This window comes from Lissotriton vulgaris, chromosome 6, assembly GCF_964263255.1.
Source record: "Lissotriton vulgaris chromosome 6, aLisVul1.2, whole genome shotgun sequence".
Lineage (NCBI taxonomy): Eukaryota > Metazoa > Chordata > Amphibia > Caudata > Salamandridae > Lissotriton > Lissotriton vulgaris.
The window spans coordinates 1,773,366,555-1,773,387,972 of NC_141694.1; the positions used below are offsets into that span (position 1 = coordinate 1,773,366,555).

At 45.1% G+C, this 21,418-nt stretch overlaps 1 protein-coding gene across 3 annotated transcripts in view; it reads left to right on the plus strand.

Moving 5' to 3' along the window:
• EFR3B (EFR3 homolog B) overlaps nt 1-21,418 on the plus strand; it is a 1,036,998-nt gene that overhangs the window by 731,857 nt on the left and 283,723 nt on the right. For all 3 annotated transcript variants that reach the window (XM_086928032.1, XM_086928030.1, XM_086928031.1), the window contains exons 9-10: nt 5,126-5,261; nt 20,842-21,003. In XM_086928032.1, the coding sequence (XP_086784158.1) occupies nt 5,126-5,261; nt 20,842-21,003 (298 nt within the window). The remainder of the gene's footprint in view (nt 1-5,125; nt 5,262-20,841; nt 21,004-21,418) is intronic.

A 21,418-nucleotide genomic window follows, 5' to 3' on the forward strand; every position in this document is an offset into this window, starting at 1 on the left:
TCCACAATACTCTAGCGGACAAACTCGGTAGATCTCTATCAGACTGCCACGAGTGGGAATTAGACCAAGTTCAAGTAAACAGAGTCTTCCAGGCTTGGGGCAAACCAACATTGGATCTCTTTGCAACAAAGTAGAACAAGAAATGCCAGTATTACACCAGTAGATACCCTCAACAGGGATCACGAGGAAATGCCCTGTCCATGTGATGGTCTCGGATTTGGGCTTACGCTTTTCCCCCCGATCCCGTTGATACCAAAGGTGTTGTACAAGATGAAATCGGAGGGTTGCCGTCTCATCTTGATTGCCCCCCGGTGGCCGCCCCATTACTGTTCCAGGAGCTCATGTTGCTATCCCAGGACCATTCAATCCGTCTTCTTCCAACTCCAACAATGCTGTCGAGGAACAAAGGACAGATACTTCACCCGGACCCTCAATCTCTGAAATTACACGCATGGCTCCTGACTTCTTAGAATTTCAAGACTTTCATATTCCTCAAGACTGCAGTGACATCTTAAAAAAGTCACAAGCCCAAAGCACATTGAAGACCTATCGCCTTAAATGGAAGAGGTTTTGCTCTTTGTGTGTCCCGAATAGTGTACACCCGATAGAAGCTCCTGCAGAAAAAATTCTTCCTTATCTGTTACATCTGGCTCTATCTGGTCTCTCTTTTTCATCAATAAAAGTCAATCCAGCGGCTCTATCCAGGTTCAGGAAAGTTGCTAACATTCCCTCACTTTGTTCGTCATCTTTAATCAAACAGTTCATGAGAGGTCTTTTCCGAGCTTATCCTCCAATTAGGCCTCCTCCACTGGAATGGGAACTCAATACAGTTCTCTCACAACTGATGAAACATCCATTCAAACCCATTCACAAAGCTGACCCCAAGTATCTCAAATGCCAGGTTGCCCTACTTCTAGCTATAACATCTGCCAGAAGAGTAAGTGAAATTCAAATATTCACTATTAAAGAACCTTTCCTGCATTTCTCTAAGGATTATGTCACTCTTTGTACTAATCCAACATTTATACCCAAGGTACCATCACAGTTGCATTTAAATGAGCCTGTGAAGTTGAGAGCTTTCTTTCCAAATCCTACTACACCGGCAGAAAGAACACTGCATTCTTTAGACATCAAACAATGTTTGAAATTCTACCTATAAAGGACAAGAACCTTCAGAAAATCTGATCAATTATTTGTGGCTTACGGTCAAACCACGCTGGGTGCAGCAGTCACAAAAGCCACACTTTCCAGGTGGATAGCCTACACAATCTATTTCTGTCATATCAAATCAAACAGACCACTACTGCGAAATGTCAAGGCTCATTCCACAAGAGCTGTGGCAGCATCTACACCGTTATTTGAAGGAGTAACGCCGGAAAATATCTGCCGTGCTGCGACATGGAAGAATGCCCACACGTTTACGAGACTTTACTGCCTGCAATCAACGAGTCAGGAAGATGCGGCAGTTGGTCATGCTGACCTACGACATCTATTTCTCTAGGAACAACTTCGGGTACCCGTTTTCCTTACTATTATACTTGCAAAGATGTTTTATATATATACATATATGTAGATATACTATGTTTTACGTGTATATAGACATATTTCAATTTAACAACTAGATGTATGTGATGTTAGACATCCATGTTACTGCTCTGTGGCTGTTCCTTTCGATTTCTGGTCGTGGTTTTACCTATGGAAAGTGGACTTACCTCACACTTGTTTGTTGTGAATAATAATGTAACTGGGAGAGTATCAGTACAAGTCTCCCACCATTCGCAACCGACTCTTACCTGGCATTCTGCTTGCTACTCTGACTCAGGCATGTGAATCTATGAAAGATACCCCAATACTGGATAAGAAAACAAGTTACTTAACTGTAACTTCAGTTATCCAGTATTGGTATCTTTCATAGATTCACATACACCCATCCTCCTCCCCGGATAGTCAGTTCTCTATTCTGGGATTCTCATTTCCCACTTGTGCTAACGAAAATCTGAGGAGAACTGGCTGAAGGCTGATTGGTTGGGACAAAGACTTTGGTCTTTTTAGCATTATGAGGTAGATAGGCTACTAGAATTTAGGCCTCAGGCCTTTCTCTTAGGGCCTACTACTGTAATTTACCTTTGGCACTGCTTTTTTTTAAAAAAACCTTTATTTACAATTATAATATTACATTTGCGAGCCTACAACCACAAGGGCAGGCCGCCGCCAAAGCAAACAGTAGCATAGTAATGTACAATAACACAGCACTTCAGCCGGCAACCCGGGGGTCCGGGGGCGAATGAGTGTACATGTCATAAAAGTATATGTTAAAACGCAGGATAAATTAAGGTTTTTCTTTTTTAATATATATAAATAAACGAAAAAGAAACTACAAACCATAAAAGTGACGAGGCAAAACAGGAATTTTATGTGAAGTGTCCCTCCCAGGAGGGGGAGAGCCGCAGCTGAAAAGTTATATGAAAGTAAATGAAGCAATAAAAAGATGGGGGGGGGGAGAGAGAGAGCAAGCAATCATGGTAACAACAAAGCTTAACACGGTAGAAGGAACACCAGGCTATGGGGATTGCGGCATCTCCGGGGTATTGACGAGAGGAGGAGTACAGATCTCCCCGCGATACAGGTTCCACTGGTTCCATATTCTGCCCCATTTCTTGGGCCTATCACGTGCAACGTACACAGTTGTTTCCCGAAACATGCACCAGTCCATGTTCTCTGTCCAGGCTGAGACCCTAGGTGCCCTCTGGGACCCCCATAACTGCGCAATGTCCCTCTTAGCCACCATATTCCCCAGAGTGACCCATTGTGTCTGCGCCACGCTGTAATCATTAGGTTCCCACACATTCAACAAACACCGTCGGGCCTCAGGCAACAACAAAACTCCCGTAACTTCCTTCATGGCATCATGCACACGGTTCCAGAATGATACGACCTCGGGGCATTCCCATAGAATATGGAGGAAGGTACCCATCATACCACACCCACGCTTACACAACCCATCCACAGAATAACCCATACGCAACAGCCGGGGGCCTGTCATGTAGATACGGTGTAAGATCTTTAATTGCACCAGTCGAAGACGGGCCGGAATCGCGACCTCTTTAGGAGAGGATATCGCAGCCTGCCAATCTTTATCATCCAGCTCCAATCCATCGCCGGTCCAAGCCTCCCGCAGTTGTAAAAGGAGATCCGTTTGATCATTAATGAGTTTTTTTATATATCAGGGAGATGGTGCTATCCGGGACGTGTCCATCAAGCACTCTATCTTCAAGAGGGGAAGATTCCGGGATTAAGGTTCCGGTCGGGAAGACCGATCCAATCGCGTGCCGGATCTGCATGTAACGGAAATACTCCCTATCGTTTGGCACTGCTTTTTTATTTACAGTGGGACTCCCGCCTCGGCAACGGGAAATGATTCAGGCATGTGAATCTATGAAAGATTCCAATACTGGATAACTGAAGTTACAGGTAAGTAACTTGTTTTCTTCCTCCTGCATCCAGCTAAACGTACAGTGCCTGGGAAAACAACATCATGCTTGTGCACTTGTGCACAGAAACAGGCCCAGGACATCCAAATGGAACGTACACACCTTCATCATTCTGCTTGCTGCTTTGCTTATACATACAATGCATATACTACAATAGTTACATACACAGAAAAAAGCATAATATACATTAGGGTGGGACTTGGTGTGAAAACTGGGTATAAGTCTAATTGCACATTAGTGAGACACTCTCAACCAGCGCCAAATAACTCATGTTTAATGAGTGAGTGAAAAAAAAACCTTCAATTTACAAAATAGTCAGGGAAGATCTTTGAATGTGATCTTTTCTTTTTTCTGCGCCAATTCCCCTTGTGCCCTGTACCAAGGCTGGGATACTCCAGGTTATGTTTTAAAGGGTTATCCTTAGCCTGGAACACAATGTGGTTGTAATGTTTAAATGATGCCTAAACTCTGAATTTCATGTTTGAGTTGTCTGCCCTGAATATTGAGCACCATTTATAACGTTGTTTATTTCCACAGCTTGCAATCTCTGATTGCTTGCTAGCTCAAAAATCCTTCTTCCACTGTACACCTGAAACCTTGCATGAATAATTCACCTTGACTTACTCTCTTTATTCCTCTCCTTCCTTTCTTCAGAGTGACCCTTTGCTTACCTTCTATCCTCTGCTTACCTTCTATTTCTCACAATAGCCTCCTCTCATTCTCATGCCTCCCTGCCTCAGTCCTTCATATTCTGTGATTTGTTGATACCTCATTTCATAGATAACAACCTCTCCTCTTTAAAACCCTATTTCTGTAATCTGTAACTTTTCCTAATATCCACGAGTCTATCTATCTCACCAACCATTCACCTGAAACCACATTGCTCCCACTAATGATCACACCTACCTGGTATTAATATATCACAAAGTAATTGGGGTAAATGCATGCATATTTGTCTTGAGACTACTTTACTAATCACAATAACCACAAATAACCATTAGATTAACCACTGACCTTGGGTTTCAGAGAAGCGTGCTACTCTCGTAAAACGCTTCAATACCTCATTAGGGCTAGTAACCGCTATATAAATTCAATAACAATCACAGAAGATATGTGGTTCAATATCGCAGCAGTATTTTGTGTGAAAATTGAAGGTTTATTAATTGTTCAAGAGGGTTTGACCGTCTAGAAGACATGTGAAGGAACAGCATTCATGAATCAGATTTTTTTTTTGTAGGAAATTGTTAAACGATCACACTTAATTAATTTGTCGTGAGTTGTAAAAACATAAAAACAAATATTGGTGAGACACAAATATTTTATTTTATCAGCAGCCTATCGTTGGTTTTGCACCTAATTAATTCACTGCTTTCATTATTACGTTTTTGGAGGCGAAGAAATATGATGCTTCCTACTGTTTGTAGACCATATGCAAGTAGGGTTTTTTATGAAATATGTTTAGTAATTGCTGTTGAGCCTAAAAACAAGGGTGGCTCATGCTTGTTACTTGGATGCCCCAATTGTGCTAAAAAATTGGCAAATAGCACCTACGTGACTAACCCTCCTTTCCTAGTTAGAAAAAGAATACCATTCAGTATTTTCCAAAATGATCTTTCTGTTTATTTCTTTCACAGCCTCAACATTCACATCTCGTCATTCAACAGCTTCTTGGGCATTTGGATGCAAACAGCAAGAGTGCTGCCACGGTGAGGGCTGGAATTGTAGAGGTCCTGTCCGAGGCAGCTGTGATCGCAGCCAGTGGATCAGTCGGTAAGGTTTCTGTAGCATTATTCGAGGATGACCATTGTAATATTAGATTGTGTTTGCTGTTCGTGTTCCATGAATGTGGTCATTAGCGAAGTTCTTGTTGTGGTTGTATGATACTTTGCCATTAGTGTGCTTTCTTGGATAACACCAACATCATCATTTGGAATGTGGAGATTAGAATATTAATTATTTCAATGGGAGTTACTTCCTTCTTCCTCAAAGAAGTCTTTGAGCTGGCCAAGGTCACAGAGCCCTTTTTTTTTATTATATGCAAATTCGCGAAGGTGCCTTTCGAACAAGATTTTATTTACTCACAGGCCGATTCTGCAGACAGAATTTCTGTGGTACAGTAAGATATTGAGAATCATCCTCTCCACCGTCCGCTATTGTGCCCAGTATTTCCCCTTTTTTTAGCTTCCAAATGCAGAATGCTACAGTTATATGTACAAGGCTGAGAGTGGAACTTGGACCTCGTCCTGCATTCTTTATGAAAGAGGATGCCCTTTCATACAGCATCTTGTAGAGCTGTGATGCGGAATATTTTGTATCAGACTGTTACGCTTTCTTTGATAACGCATATGAGGATTCTCATTAGAAGAATTTTTCGTTTGGACGCAAGCTTTTATATCGATAGGAGGATTCCAGTTTGCTGTGAAATCTGTATGGCCCCCACGTTAATGGGCACGCCGCTTGGAGTGGGCCCCTTGGTCCCTATGTTCTCTTTCTGGGCCATCTGGATGCATTTTTGTAGCACCTATCTGCTCCTCCTTGACTTCCCCTTTGTTTCAGTACCTCTGATGTTGTAAATAGTGTGTAGTTGGCCCAGTGTTCCCCCTTTTTCTGTTTGTACCAAATCCTCTGCGTCATCTACAAACTGAATGTGAACCAGAAACCTACACTATCGAAGTTCAAGATGAGGGGTTGTCATTCTACAACCCATAACCTAAGAGAACATAAAAATAGAACCAAGTGTTGGTGTTAAATAAATCATCTGAAGAAGATATGATTGAACAGTCTACCTAGATATAAAGATGCTTTTTACAATAGCAACAGTTAATGTACTATATTAAGATTGATATTTGAAAGTGCATCCTGCATAGAATGGTATTTTCTGGTTTCCTAAGTTGAACTATTTTTTTAATGGTCTTTAGTTTGAATGAGTCAGAATGAATGAAGTATCATTGACATGTGTGAGTAATGACGTGATATTTTAGCATGAGTTGTGATGTCAGGAGGCTTAGCTGAAAGATAATGTCCTTGCTTGATACATCATGCAGTATATGCTTTGTTAGGTTAAATTGATTAAGATATTATATTGTACAAAATTGAGTAAACATGAGAAAAGTCTGCAAAATGTATTCAACTAATAAATAACTTCATATTGTATGCTTGGGCTCAAGACTATACTTTGTATGTTAATATTGGAGTTATACCAAAACTAATCAGTTGAGTTGGCAGATAAATATATGTTCGAGGCATGTGAGCTATAGATCACATGCTTTGCATAAGCCTACTATCTAGTGTTGGGTCCAGATGTTTGCTCTTTGTTTTTCTTCGAAGAAGTCTTTTCCAGTCACGAAGTAGGTGACTCCTCCTTTCGGTGATAGTGCGCATGGGCATAAACTCCATTGTTAGATTGTTTTTTTCCGCCATCGGGTTCGGAAGTGAATTGCGGCACTCCGGTTCGACACCGTTTTTCAGGTTCCCCTCGGTACGCAATCCACTACCCTCGACGATATTGCTTCTCGATCGTCTTTCCCATTCTCAGCGTATCGTTTTGACTCAAGGTCTTCGATCAGAAGATTTGTGGATGGCGGTTGCGCCTAACCACGTCGGGCCCGCTAGCAGTCGATGGAACGGACTTCATTTAAATTCTGCCCTGGGTGTCGCGCTAAGTTTCCGCACAACGAATTGCACGAAGTGCGAAACCTGTGTCTAACCCGGGAGCACGACTAACAGGATGCGACTCGTGCCGATCTTTTCGATCTAGTAAGAAGTCTGGCTCGACATCACAAAATGTATTAGGAGAACGGCTCCGCACCGGATATCTTCAGAGAAGACTCCGATCGTGAAGAATTCCATGCTCAAAAAGCTGATGCAGAGGAGGAACACATTTCCGTATCCAAAGCCAACTCCGACACGGAAGACCAAGTAGCACCGTAGAGGAGTTGGCCTAACGACTAGGGCGGTCGACCTCGAATCTGAGGAACTGGGTTCGAGTCTCGGCAATGACGCTGAACATCCTGTCATTCTGGGCAAATCACTTAATCTCCTCGTACCTAACAAAAATTAATGTGTGTCCTCATGTAACGTAACTGGTGCTATGAAAACGCTCTGATACCTGATTCGGGTCAAGTTCGCGCTATATAAAACTCTGTAAAAAAAAATAAAAAAATAAACTTATAGTGGGTACTGATATTCCCTTCCCCTACCACTTACTAAAGAAAAAGGCTTAGGTCCTTCCTATGCCTTCGGGCCAAGGTCAACACTGAGAAAAAGTTTTGAACGCCCCGCCCACCGGCCCTGCACAAAACGTAAACCAAAGCCTTCCGGCTCCGGAATGATTCGGACCCATTCAGGCACTGAAACAAAACCTTCAGCATCGAAATCCAAACATGTTGTAGTGACCATCCCTTTGTTACCGAAAAATAAACCTTCGGAGCCGAAACCTTTGACGCCGAAAAATCTGGCACCCAAAGGAAAAACACCTCCACTTCCATCTAAAGAGCCTCGTTTCGACTTTCCACCTGCTAACAGGGATCCGAAACGAAAGGAACTGGTTATTAATCCAGATACTGGGCATATTAATGCAAAATTGCCAGACAAAAGGAAACCAGATTTACAAGAGGACTACCACATTCCTCTAAAACGCAAAAATGTGGGTACTAACCCTGCTCCTCCTCCTATTACACATCCTTCACCCATTGACCCAAATGTAATTATTACACCCACAAATTCCCCAAAACCACACTCACCTGATAAAGATGAAGGGGATGGGGATGAAGATAGACCATAGGATATTGTTCCTGATCCCTGGGAGGATTATAATACCGATCCCAACACTGATACTGATCCAGATCTATACCCCTCCAGACCCTCCACACCTGATGATAATATATGGTATATAGATCTACTCAATATGGCTGCTCAGTACCATTGGTTAGAACTACATGAAGAGGATTTTATCTTTGAGACCTTGAATTCCTCTCAAAGAGCAACACAAACACTGCCTATGCTCAAGGTAATGCTTAAGTGCGCAGATGAGATTTTTTAAGACCCTGTGCATGAAAGGATGGTCACACCCAGAATAGATAAGAAATACAAGCCAGCACCTACTGACCCCATTAGACCCATTAGACTCCCTGGTAGTGTCGAACACTCGCAAAAGAGCAAACCACAGGAGATGCGCCTCCTCCAGATAAGCAGTCTAAACTGATAGATGCCTCTGGCAAGAGAGTAGGGGCGCAAGCAGCCAGTCACTGGCGAATGACAAACCCACCAGCTCTTCTAGCTCGCTATGACAGAGCTCATTATGATGAGCTAGAAAAATTAATTCAGTTTTTAACTGATGATCATAAAACTAAAGCTACTGATAGAATTCAAGAGGGTAAATTAATTTCCAATACATCTATTAGGTGCGCTTTAGAAGCAGCTAACACCACAGCACTCGTAGTCAACACTACCTTTTTGCTACGCAGACACGCTTGGCTCAGAAGTTTTGGGTTTAAACCTGAGGTCCAAGCCTCTATTCTAAATTAGCCTTTTGATAAGGAGCACCTCTTCGGTTCCACAGTAGACATTTCTTTAGAAAATATGAAGGAGGATACAGAGGTGGCTAAATCCATGGGGGCTTTGCAACTCCCTTCCAATCAGGGCTCCTTTCGTCACTCCTTTTACAGGGGGGCTCCACAAGAACACATCATGAGAAAATCCGACCTCATCTTACAAAGGCAATAATCAACCGTCCTCGTCAAGATCCCGTCTAAATCCTCCTCTGAAGTAGAGGAGGATTTAGAGGGAATAATGGCAAGGGAAGAGGTAGAGGCAATTCAACACGCACTTCCCCAGCAAACAACAAACAGTGACTTCCTTCCTCTAACCCCGATCCTTCCACTCCTGTCGGGGGACATCTCTCCCAGTTTCTACCCAACTTGAATACAATCACCCACATTTCCCCAAACATTCCTCCAAGATCACACACAATGTCACAAGAACATTTGAACCTTCTCAAACAGGAAGTTGTCTCTCTGTTGGAAAAAGGAGCTATAGATCCAGTCCCATTACAATATCAAGGGGCCGGTGTATACTCCCTATACTTCCTAATTCCCAAAAAAGACGGCGCTCGCAGGCCTATTCTAGACCTCCGTGATCTGAATATATACGTCCAATCAGATCACTTTCACATGGTGACACTCCAACTCCTTCAGCAAGGCGACTTCCTGTTCACTTTAGATTTAAAGGACGCCTACTTCCATATTCCAATGCACACCTCTCATCGCAAATACCTCAGGTTTGTTGTAGCGGGACAACATTACCAATACAAAGTGCTCCCATTCAGAGTCACCACTGCTCCTAGAGTTTTCACAACATGCCTGGCAGTAGTCGCAGCTCATCTACCAAGACAACACATTCACGTCTTCCCATACTTACATGATTGACTCATAAAAGGCAGCTCACAAGCAAACTGTCTACAACACACTTACAAAACAGTGCAGCTGCTCCACGGTCTTGGATTCGCCGTAAATCCGTCCAAGTCCCATCTCCAACCCTCCAATACGCAAACCTACTTGGGAGCCACTCTTGATACACAAACATGCTCTGGCCAGGATCCGCAACATTCAAACTCAAGTTTCCAGTTCCAGCCTCAACCCTCATTGCCAGCTTGGGTATTCATGCAGTCACTGGGATTGATGGTGTCTTGCATCTTAATAGTCCCCTATGGAAGACATCAAATGCATCCCCTTCAGGAATGCTTAGCTCATCAGTGGAATCAGTCTCAGGGTCAGTTATCAGATCTAGGGTTGGTGGACGGCCGGCCGCACTCCTCGCTCTCTGCAGTGGTGGAATTCACAAAACCTTTCCAAAGGGCAGCCCTTCATCGAACCGGTCCCACAGACAGTGCTAACAGCAGGCGCTTCGCCCTCTGATTGGGGAGCTCATCTCCAGACTCACACAATTCAGGGCATGTGGAGTCTGCAGCAAAAGCAGCTTCACATAAATCATCTAGAGCTTCTAGCAGTATTTCTAGCACTCAAGCCTTTCGAGTTCACATTGTAGGCAAAGCTGTCCTGGTACGTTCAGACAACATGTCAGCCATGTATTATATTATATATACTCTCTCCAGCTGTCACAACTTGCACAGACCACCTGGAGGTCGGCCATACGTCACAAAATAGATCTCCTTTCAGAACACCTTCCAGGAGTAGACAATCAGATTGCGGACCTGCTCAACAGGCAAAGATAACAGATTCATGAATGGGAACTCCACCCTCAAGTTCTCCTCCTGTTCTTTCAGATGTGGGGCTTCCCAGACATAGATTTGTTCGCCACACACCGAAACGCAAAATGCCCGTGCTTCTCCGCCAGGTATTCTCACCAATTGTCCAAGGACAATGCACAATGGATATACTGGTCAGCGATATTTGCCTACGCTTTTCCGCCTCTCCCACTCATTCCACTAGTGGTTCGGAAGCTCAGGCAAACGTCCCTCACACTAATCCTAGTAGGTCCCACATGGCCCCGTCAACCTTGGTTCACAAACCTGTTGGAGCTCTCAGTAGTTCCTCATCAAAAACTACAACTCACATCCAATCTCCTCACACAAAGCAGTAGAGAGATAAGAGACCCAGATCCCAGTCATCTAAACTTTGCAATCTGGCACCTGAAGTCATAGAGTTTGGCAACCTCAATCTTCTGCCAGACTGCATGAACATTTTTAAAGAGGCTAGACGTCCTACTACAAGGGCTTGCTATGCAGCAAAATGGAAGTGGTTTGTTATTTATTGTAATAACAACCAGATCAACCAACTTGATGCTTCAAATCAAAACATAATTTGTTATTTACTGCATTTAGAACATTTAAATTTAGCGTACACATCCATACACTTACATCTTGCTGCAATAGCCACATACCTTCAAAATAGAGAACATCTGTCTCTTTTCAGAGTGCCTGTTATTAAGGCATTTATTGAAGGACTCAAAAGAGTTATTCCTCCAAGACTTCCACCTACCCCAGTATGGAATCCTAATAGTGTTCTCACCAGACTAATGGGTCCACTCTTTGAGCCATTGTATAAATGTGAACAGCAATTTTTCACCTGGAACTTTGCTTTCCTCATTGCTATTACATCACTGAGGAGAGTGGGTGAGCTTCAGGCACTAATCATAGAAGAACCTTTTTTACAAGTGCACCAAAACAAAGTGGTTCTTCTGACTAATTCTACATTTTTACTCAAAGTAATTTCTGCCTTCTATATTAACCAATCTGTTTAGTTGCCTGTGTTCTTCCCTCAACCAGATTCTGTGGCAGAACAGGCTCTACACACCTTAGACGTTAAAAGAGCATTACTCTGTTACATGGAAAGGAAAAAACCTTTCCGTAAGACAACTTTTTGTTGCTTTTGCTCCACCTTACAAAGGCAATCCCATTTCATAATCGGGTATTGCACGTTGGATAGTCAAATGTATTCAGACATGCTATGCAAAAGCAAAAAGAACCTTAACAATTCCCCCTAGAGTGTATTAAACTCGCAAACTAGGGGCTTCTATGGCTTTCTTAGGAAACATCCTCATAGTTGACATTTGCAAAGCTGCAACATGGTCTACACCTCACACATTCACGAAACATTATTGTGTAGATGTGTTAGCAAGACAACAAGCTAATGTAGGCCAGGCAGTTTTACGTACATTTTTCAAACCATTGCAACAGCTACAGGTTAGTCACCGCTTTGGGAGATTACTGCTGTATAGTGTATGCAAAGCATGTGATCTACATCTCACATGACTCAAACGGAAAATGCTACTTACCCAGTATGCATCTGTTCTTGGCATGTAGAGCTGTAGATTCACATGCGCCCACCCGCCTCCCCGGGTATCTATATCTGTTGCAGTAATATCTTACTTAGATACATAAACATGGATATCTCTATTCTACTACTCTTAATAACTCCATTATCATCCTTTGTGGGAAAATAAACTAACAATGGAGTCGATGCCCATGCGCACTATCACCGAAAGGAGGAGTCACCTACCTCGTGACTGGAAAAGACTTTGAAGAAAAACAAAGTGCAAACATCTGGACCCAACACTACATAGCAGGCTGATGGAAAGCATAGCATGTGAATCTACAGCTCTACATGCCATAAACAGATGCTGGGTAAATAGCATTTTCCTTCTGTAATTCCTTTTTCCCTGGTCATGCCACTCTGCATTCTACTTTTCAGGGGCTCTCTTCTGTAAGAGTAGGCTACAGTTACGTCAATAGACAGCAAGAAAGGAAGCGGCTCACACTGTGAGACCTGCTTCGTTAAAACTCTGAAGCAAATTGGTGAAACGGTTACCCCAGTACCAGTACCATGGTAGACATGTACTGAAATTGTGAACTCTGGCCTAGTCCCTTCTGAGTGCATAGTGTGCCCAGTTTTTAAAAAGTATCCTTTAATCCCCAATGAACCCAGTCATTCACCTATTTCCAACATATACCCTAGCTGACAGCTACCAATGGAAATCCCAGTGGAATCCCTTTCAAGGCAAGGTGATGCTCTTGGCATTGACTGGAGAGCTGAAATATATCCATGATCGTGATTGGGTGAGCAGTGTTGTCTTGTTAAACTTATTTGAAGCATTCAGCGTTGTGGATCATCAGCTCTTTCTTCAGTTCTTGTCACAGCTGGGGCTAGGAAGCTTTATCTTAAAGCAGATCTGATCTTTCTAACTATGTGGTCCCAAAAGTTTTTATCTCTACCCTGCCCTCCTGTGTTCTCTGGGTCCACTTAGGGGCCGATTACGATGGAGGTCGGACTGCACACCGACAGGCAGTCTGTGGCGGTCCGACCACTGGATGGTAATTGCGGACGGAGGGAAGACCGTTGCCTCTAACAGGATCTGTGATTCAGAGAGGGCAGTTGTCAGAATCCTACTCCCGAATGGCGGCGGTGCAGATGCTGTCACCGCCATTGGGTATACGATATCCCTTTCCGACAGGCTTTTCATGTTGAAAGACCACCATTAAAAGGCTGTCGGAAATGGAATATGGGGTCGCAAACAGGACACGTGGTTCCCCCACTCAGCTCCCTGTACCGTGCACCATGCACGAGATGGACTAGCAGGAGGTGGTCCTTATCACGGAATGTGTGCTGTGGCCCTTTTCGTTGGCCGCAGCACAATCTGCTGTGATAAAGAGCATTTTCCGACCACGAGTACAGCAGTTGCATTGTAATGCGGCTGTCGGACCACTGCCTGCTTGTCTGGCTGACTCCTGACTGCTGCAGTAGCAGGCGGCAGTCTGACAGACCGCCATCGCCAGTCTCCTGCTCGGTTTGTTTGTTATAAAGTTCAGACTCTGCAGCTCTTATCCTTCCTACATTTTTTGATGAATGCAGCAGTATGCCTTGAAATGTAATGACAATACAAAAGTGCTTTTTTGCTGTAACAATCTTGTTTGGTCTCAAGATTTCTGACCCAGCTTACTTCACCGTCCCTCCTGGTCCTCTGCGCTGTCATCAAGTTTGATCATTTTTTTTGTAGTCAATGACCGTTTCCCTCTGAGATCGGACCTCTGTTTGGAGGGCATCCACATTTTGCTCATTCTTGGTGACTCGATCAGAGACCTTGCATAGTTGACATCAATGCCTTCCGCATCCATTCTATTGACCATATCGTCTCTGGTGGACTGGATGACTGCCAGTGAAGGGTCCCGCTCTGTGGAGTTCGTGGTGTTATCCCCTTGTTTCTCAGCGCTCATTTCTTGCGGGTCCAATCCCGTGGGGCAGGGCTGCGCATAATTCAGGATCCTTGTGGCCTGGTGCCCTTATCTTTCACTATAGTAGCTTAGTCACTAATAAATGGTTCTGAGCCACTAACATCGGTCTCTCCACCGGTCGCGCACTGCTTCTTGCCTGCTTTTCACTTTAAGCGTCCACACTTGTGTAGGTGTTCGCTTGTCAGTCTTCCGTATTTCGAATGGATCCTATTCATGTACCAGCGAGCTGTAGTACAACTCTTCTGTCTCTCACCTTGGCCCCAGTAAGCATTCTGTCAAAAAAACCAGGCCTGCTTCCTCCTGGGGCACAGGGTTCAGGCGATCCTCTCTCTGAGTTTCCTCATTCTCTGTTCCCCTGCAGCACCCCCTACTCACTGGCCAGCCATACCCCCAGCGTCCAAGAAGCCACTATTCATCTGTCTACAGTCGCACCTGCCTGCCTACATCCCTCCTGCTCTGCTCCTGCAGTGATCAACCAGAAATCAGGCCTGCAAAAATGCCGTCATGAGAATTGTCTGCCACTGTTCAACCTTCCGGTGCATCCAACTCCCGCAGAGCCCTGGTTATACAATTGCGCTGCCATCCTGCTGGCTTGGTCTTATCCAGGTTTGCCCATGTGACCCTGGGTAAGCTTGGGCGGAAAATCCGTTTCGCTCGCGGATTTTGCGGATTTTCGGTAAATTCGCAATCCGCGAGATTCTCGAATCTCCCGCAAAACCGCGAGCAGCGGATTTTATGGCTTGCTCGCACTGTTCGCGTGAGTTCGCGGCTTCCCAGTACAACTTCGAGCCCCGCGAATAAGCGCAAAATTGCAGAAATACGATCTTAGCAAAACAAACTACTTACCAGGTTCAAAAGTTCAGGCTCATCATTAGTAGCCATTTCCTGTAGTGCTTCCTGAGGGGCCCCTCCAGAGTTCAGTTGCCAGTTGCAACTATTATGTGACCCTGCTCTGAACCTCAGAATAGTTACACATATGCCACAAAGGTCCTGAATTACAGCTAAGGGAGACAAGCAGGAGCCAGGCTGGAAGTTCAAATCCATTAATCAGCCCCTAATTCATTATTGTCAGTTGGGGCAGGGCAGGTGTTGTAACTAATTTTGCAACAATGAAAGCACTTAGCAAGTGCAAAAGATCACTAATCAGGAAGCACTAAGGAAGCAGGTGCCAGCTAAAAAAATATTCTGTGACACATTAATCAGCCCCAAATTAATTCAGGTCACTTGAGGCAGGGAAGGTGTGCTTGCTTTGCCACAATAATGCACACTGACTAGACAACCAGAGGGTGCTGTGATGAAACAGAGGGTGGCATGGGTGGGCCAGAGGGTGGCATGAGTAGTCAGAGAGTGGCAGTGGTGACAGAGAGTGGCAGTGATGAAGAAGAGTGTCCCAAACAGGCTGGACACGTAGAAACAACAAGTTCGCGAAACTTGCGACCCAACAGGTAAGTTCGCGTTTGCGAAATTGTACAAAACCCTCGCGAACTGGCAGAAACCCGCGCGAACACACACACAAAAAAAATCCGCAAATTCGCGAGAATTCGCGGATTTTGCGAATTGCGAGTTCGCAAATCCGCAAAATTCGCGAACGCGAGATTCGCAAAATTCGCCCATGCTTAACCCTGGGCAGCCTAGGATCATGCCGCACACTCACGCTGGCCTCCTTTGAGCCCGGACAGCGCAGCCCTGTTATTAGCTACTTGGATCACCGACAGGGCCAAAAAGACTCCGCAACCCAGAGCGCTGCCGTGCTTCGCTCTCTTCTCCTACTTTCTTCGTGGGTCTGTGGAATCTCCAACCAGGACGTTTCTCAGCAGCACAACACCGAAGGGGTGGCCGTCTCCGTTACCCGCCACCACTGCTGGGCGTTGCAAGGGTCTCGCTGCCCCCAGAGGTTTACTCTTCACCCTCTGCGATGTTGCTGAACCCCCTGGGCTCGCCACTGTCCAGAGAGCCTCCAGAGCAGAGCACAATTAGTCCAGTGTAATGACCGACATCTGGGATTCCCGGTCTTCTGAAGTCCCTCTGCATTGCCTCCTTCGGCTTCCTCTGTTGATTTCCAAGGGACGTGGGTCCCAGGAGAGCCGAAATTTTCACCTCGCCGTTCGGTTATTTAATGTCCCAAATTCTGCCCCCCACCAGTACTCTAGGGGCCCCGGTGCTCACCGCATTCCTCCGTACTGGCCCTCGGGTTTCCTCTCTGTCCGCTCTAGATGGTGCTGACAGTTCAGAAGCCTTGTTTCAATGTCTCCTCTGCTGCTAATAGAGGGGTCTGAATCCCGCTTCCAGTCTTTCCAGGAAGGATCCCCTGGTCAAGGTTACGATTGTGGGGCGGTGTACATTTTACACCGCAGGATTCCAACGGATCTCCCGGTCTAGAGACACGTCTACACGGCCATCGTGCCAGGCCACGCACCCAACTGAGTCTAAAGTTACAGCGAGGTTTCAACATTCTGGATTTTTTAAAATGTATTTCCCTGATATGTTCTAATTAGGAGAACACAATAAAGATTGTGTCCACACTGGATGTTAAGCTGAAAATGTGAAATTAAAAATGGTGACCCTTGCTGCAACTGTTTTGTCTTTCAATGTTGGAAATCAGAAGTGTGTTTGTGATATTTTTATTCAGCTTACAGTATTCAACTGACATGACATTTAAAGATGTTTACAGAGGGAAGGCAGCTCAACAAGATTTCGGGTTTAGTCTCCCCACAGCTCCAAATCTGTTCGAGGAAGGCTGCGAAGGCATGCACTCCTCCGGTTGTTAGGGGCAAAGATTTGACTTTCAACGGTGACTGAAGATGTAAGTATCCTGCTCGAGATACATTACTGCAGGTATCTGCAGACAACAGACCGTAGTTTGTTCACTAAACCTGTCCGGTTACAAAGACTTATCGTAGATTATCCCCCTTGTGACGATCAGTCTGTACACTATCCTAATAAACATCGTTCTATACATAGGATATGCCATTATCATGTCTCCAATGTTGAATGTGTGAATTCTGGCACGGTCTGATCTTTTCCATCCAGATGTTACCTTTGATCAGACGAAGATTGAGGACCCTGCAGTGGTGAGCATAGGATGCTCCTGAAAGTCAGATTTCCCTGCAAATGTTAAACAGTTCTCTCCCATTTAGGTTAGAGACAGAATAAGTCAGCTCCTTCACGTACACCAGTGAAGTAATCTAGCTAAACAAGAATGGAGGAAATTATTGAATGAAAACATACCAATGTGGTAGCGATGTCTCTTGAACTACAGATGAGTCTTCTCCAAGTCTCTGGCAGGTATGGAAGCAAAAGGGTATACCAGAGCCGATTTTTCGGCTCTGCGATTTGTTGTAGGTGTTACTTTTGGTCTCAACACCTGCTGCTTCACTTGTGCATAGTAAGCATGTGTAGAATAGTTATCTCATTTGTTCCTCTACTGTCTTCCTTTCTTCAACAGATTTGTCAGGAGACTGTTAAATTGTAGTGCTAGAGTCATCCTCAAAAAATGACCACAATAAACACCTGTATAAGTTTCTTTCAAGTGTGAAGTTTGTTAGTAGTTGCTATCCACATTCACACTAGTGTTTGAGTGGGACTTCTGGACTGCAACCTGACAGAGGGGGGCTTTACTATAATAGAAGGATGTGCAACTATCTTAAAGGGAAAGTGGGTATTGCTAGTGTTTTACTAGAGATTCCCACCTGCTTCTCCAGCATCTATGAGAGATAGTCTGAGGTCCTTATATAGAGAGATAGAAACTCGTGGGGCTGTCTGGAACGAGTCTGAAACATTTGACCAGAGAAACCAAAGGCTAAAAATTGAAGCTGCTTTAAATCTGGCCTCTAGAAAGATCAGTTCCTGAGTTGAGTGAAAAACATTAATTAATACCAAATCTAATTTACTTGTTAAAGTCAATACCGTGCATTCAACATTAAAAGAGCACCCGGAGAACAATTATTCCCTGGTTGTTACAGAAAACTTCAGGAAAATGGACAAACCACCCTTACCCTTCCTTTCACAAATCCAGATTCAGTATTCTTTGACGCTATTTATAAAACCTAACTTTGTTCCCAACAGAGCAATGTGTATTGAACTGCTCAGCCTCAAAGTAGTTTTTCTAATGGCAGGTATAAGAGTAAGGACCGCCAGTGAAAGCAAGGACCACTAGTGAGAAAAAAAAACGCCAGTGCGAGCAAGGACCGCCAGTGCAAGCAAGAACCGACAGTGCAAGCAAGGACTGCCAGTGAGAGCAAGGACATACGTGAGATCAATAACCGTAGGTGAGAGCAGTGACTGTAGGTTAGAGCAAGGACAGCAGTGAGAGCAAAAGACAGTATGTGAGAGCAAGGGACCACCTGTGAGAGCAAAAGACCGCCTGTAAGAGCAAAAGACTGCCTGTGAGAGCAAGGGACCACCCATGAGAGCAAGGGACCGCCTGTGAGAGCAAGGGACCGCCTGTGAGAGCAAGGGACCGCCCGTGAGAGCAAGGGACCACCCGTGAGAGCAAGGGACCGTCCGTGATAGCAAGGGACCGTCCGTGATAGCAAGGGACCGTCCGTGATAGCAAGGGACCGTCTGTGATAGCAAGGGACCACCGTGAGAGCAAGGGACCATGAGTGAGAGCATGGGACCGTGAGTGAGAGCATGGGACTGTGAGTGAGAGCATGGGACCGTGAGTGAGAGCAAAGGACCGCCCGTGAGAGCAAGGGACCGCCCGTGAGAGCAAGGGACCGCCCGTGAGAGCAAGGGACCGCCCGTGAGAGCAAGGGACCGCCCGTGAGAGCAAGGGACCGCCCGTGAGAGCAAGGGACCGCCCGTGAGAGCAATGGACCGCCCGTGAGAGCAATGGACCGCTTGCGAGAGCAATGGACCGCTTGCGAGAGCAATGGACCGCTTGCGAGAGCAATGGACCGCTTGCGAGAGCAATGGACCGCTTGCGAGAGCAATGGACCGCCCGTGAGAGCAAGGACAGCCAGTAGGAGCAAGGGCAATCGGTGAGATCAACAACCGTCGATAGGAGCAAGGATTGCCAGACAGAGCAAGGACTGTCAGTGAGAGCAAAGACCGCCATTGAGAGCAAGGACCGCCATTGAGAGCAAGGACCGCCATTGAGAGCAAGGACCTCCATTGAGAACAAGGACCGCCATTGAGGGCCAGCAGCGAGAGCAAGGACCGCCATTGAGAGCAAGGACCTCCATTGAGGGCAAGGACCGCCATTGAGGACAAGCAGTGAGAGCAAGGACCGTGAGTGAGAGCAGGGACAGTCAGTAGGAGCAAGGGCCATCGATGAGAGCAACAACCGTCGGTAGGAGCAAGGATTGCCAGTCATTGCAAGGACCGCCAGTCAGAGCAAGGACTGCCATTGAGAGCAAGGACCCTCAGTGAGAGCAAAGGACTGCCAGTGAGAGCAAGGGATCACCCGCGAGAGCAAGGGATCGCCCATGAGAGCAATGGATCACCCGTGAGAGCAAGGGATTGTTAGTGAGAGCAAGGGACTGTGAGTGAGAGCAAGGGACTGTGAGTGAGTGCAAGGGGCTGTGAGTGAGTGCAAGGGGCTGTGAGTGAGAGCAAATATCAGTTAGTAGGGGCAAGAACAGTCAGTAGGAACAAGGGCCGTTGGTGACAGCAACGACTGTCGGTAGGAGCAAGGATTGCCAGTGAGAGCAAGAACCGCCCTTCAGAGCAAGGACCTTCAGTGAGAGCAAGAACCCTCAGTCAGAGCAAGGACCGCCAGTGAGAAGGACCACCATTGAGAGCAAGGACCGCCATTGAGGGCAAGCAGCGAGAGCAAGGACCGTGAGTGAGAGCAAGGACAGTCAGTAGGAGCATATGCCATCGATGAGATCAACGACCGTCGATAGGAGCAAGGATTGCCAGTGAGACTAAGGACTGCCATTGAGAGCAAGGACCGACAGTCAGAGCAAGGACCGCCAGTCAAAGCAAGGACTGCCAGCGAGAGCACGGACCGCCAGCCAAAGCAAGGACCACCAGCAAGAGCAAGGTCCCCCAGTGGGAGCAAAGACCATCAGTGAGAACAAGGACCGCCTGTGAGGAGATGATTTACTTTGGAAATCTTCATTTCACCAAATCCGCAAGTCACAACCTTGTTTCCAAGGTGCTTTGTGCCTTTAACTCTAAAGGTACAGTAAAGCACCCAGTGTTCCTCCTTCAGTCTCAAACATGGTTCGAGTAAAGAATATTGCACAACATGGCAGCTAATGATCGCCAAAAGAATACATCTGCTTATTCTTCAAGAAAGCATCATATGCCTTTGAGAGCATATTTATAGAAATTAGTTTAATCGATTTTAATGCACAGGCTCATGCTATGTTTCTTTAGTTATTCCTGCAAACGTAGTCTGTTACCGTTCCCTCCATCTTGTGCACTATTGCGGTGGAGGGCACAACAAGTGGTGTAATCTCCATGCACCACATGTTGAAATGGCAATTACTTTGCAATTAGGCAAATCACGGCTTGCCGCACAGTCATTTGGTGATACATACTTTATAAAGATGTTCTCTCTTTTCATTTTAGGTATAAACACATTCTCTTTTAGGATAGCTCTCCCTGTTCCAGTCTGAAACTAACTAACTATGCTTTGTTTTCTCTTTCCAGGCCCTACTGTGCTGGAGGTGTTCAACACGCTGCTCCGGCAGCTCCGGCTCAGCATAGACTACGAGCTGACTGGAAGCTATGACTCGGCCTTGAATATTGGTTCCAAAATTATTAAGGAGCATGAAGAAAGGATGTTCCAGGAGGCTGTTATCAAGACAATAGGTATGTAGACACCCTAGCTGTACGCCAATTTGAGTAGACTAAGGAAGCCACTAAAAAAAGGCTAAATACAATAAAGGTAGAACATGCTCTTATAAAGAAGCATTTGCAATGCAATAGGCACGCATTAGGAAAGTTTGAGCTATTGGTATTGTAAATGACACATTTTTTATTTATGTATTGGTTTTGAAAATAGCGAAAATAATAGCTTTGTCATTTCCAATGCCAATACTTTTAACTTTCGCAAATGTGACACCTATAGCATTTGTAATGCAATATGTGTTGTATTTACGTGACTTTGATGTATTGATATTACAAATAACAATTGCTTTTAATTTTTTAAAATAATTAATACTTAAATAAAAGCTATTGTAATTTATAATGGCAATAGCTTAAACTTTTGTAAATAACTTTTGTG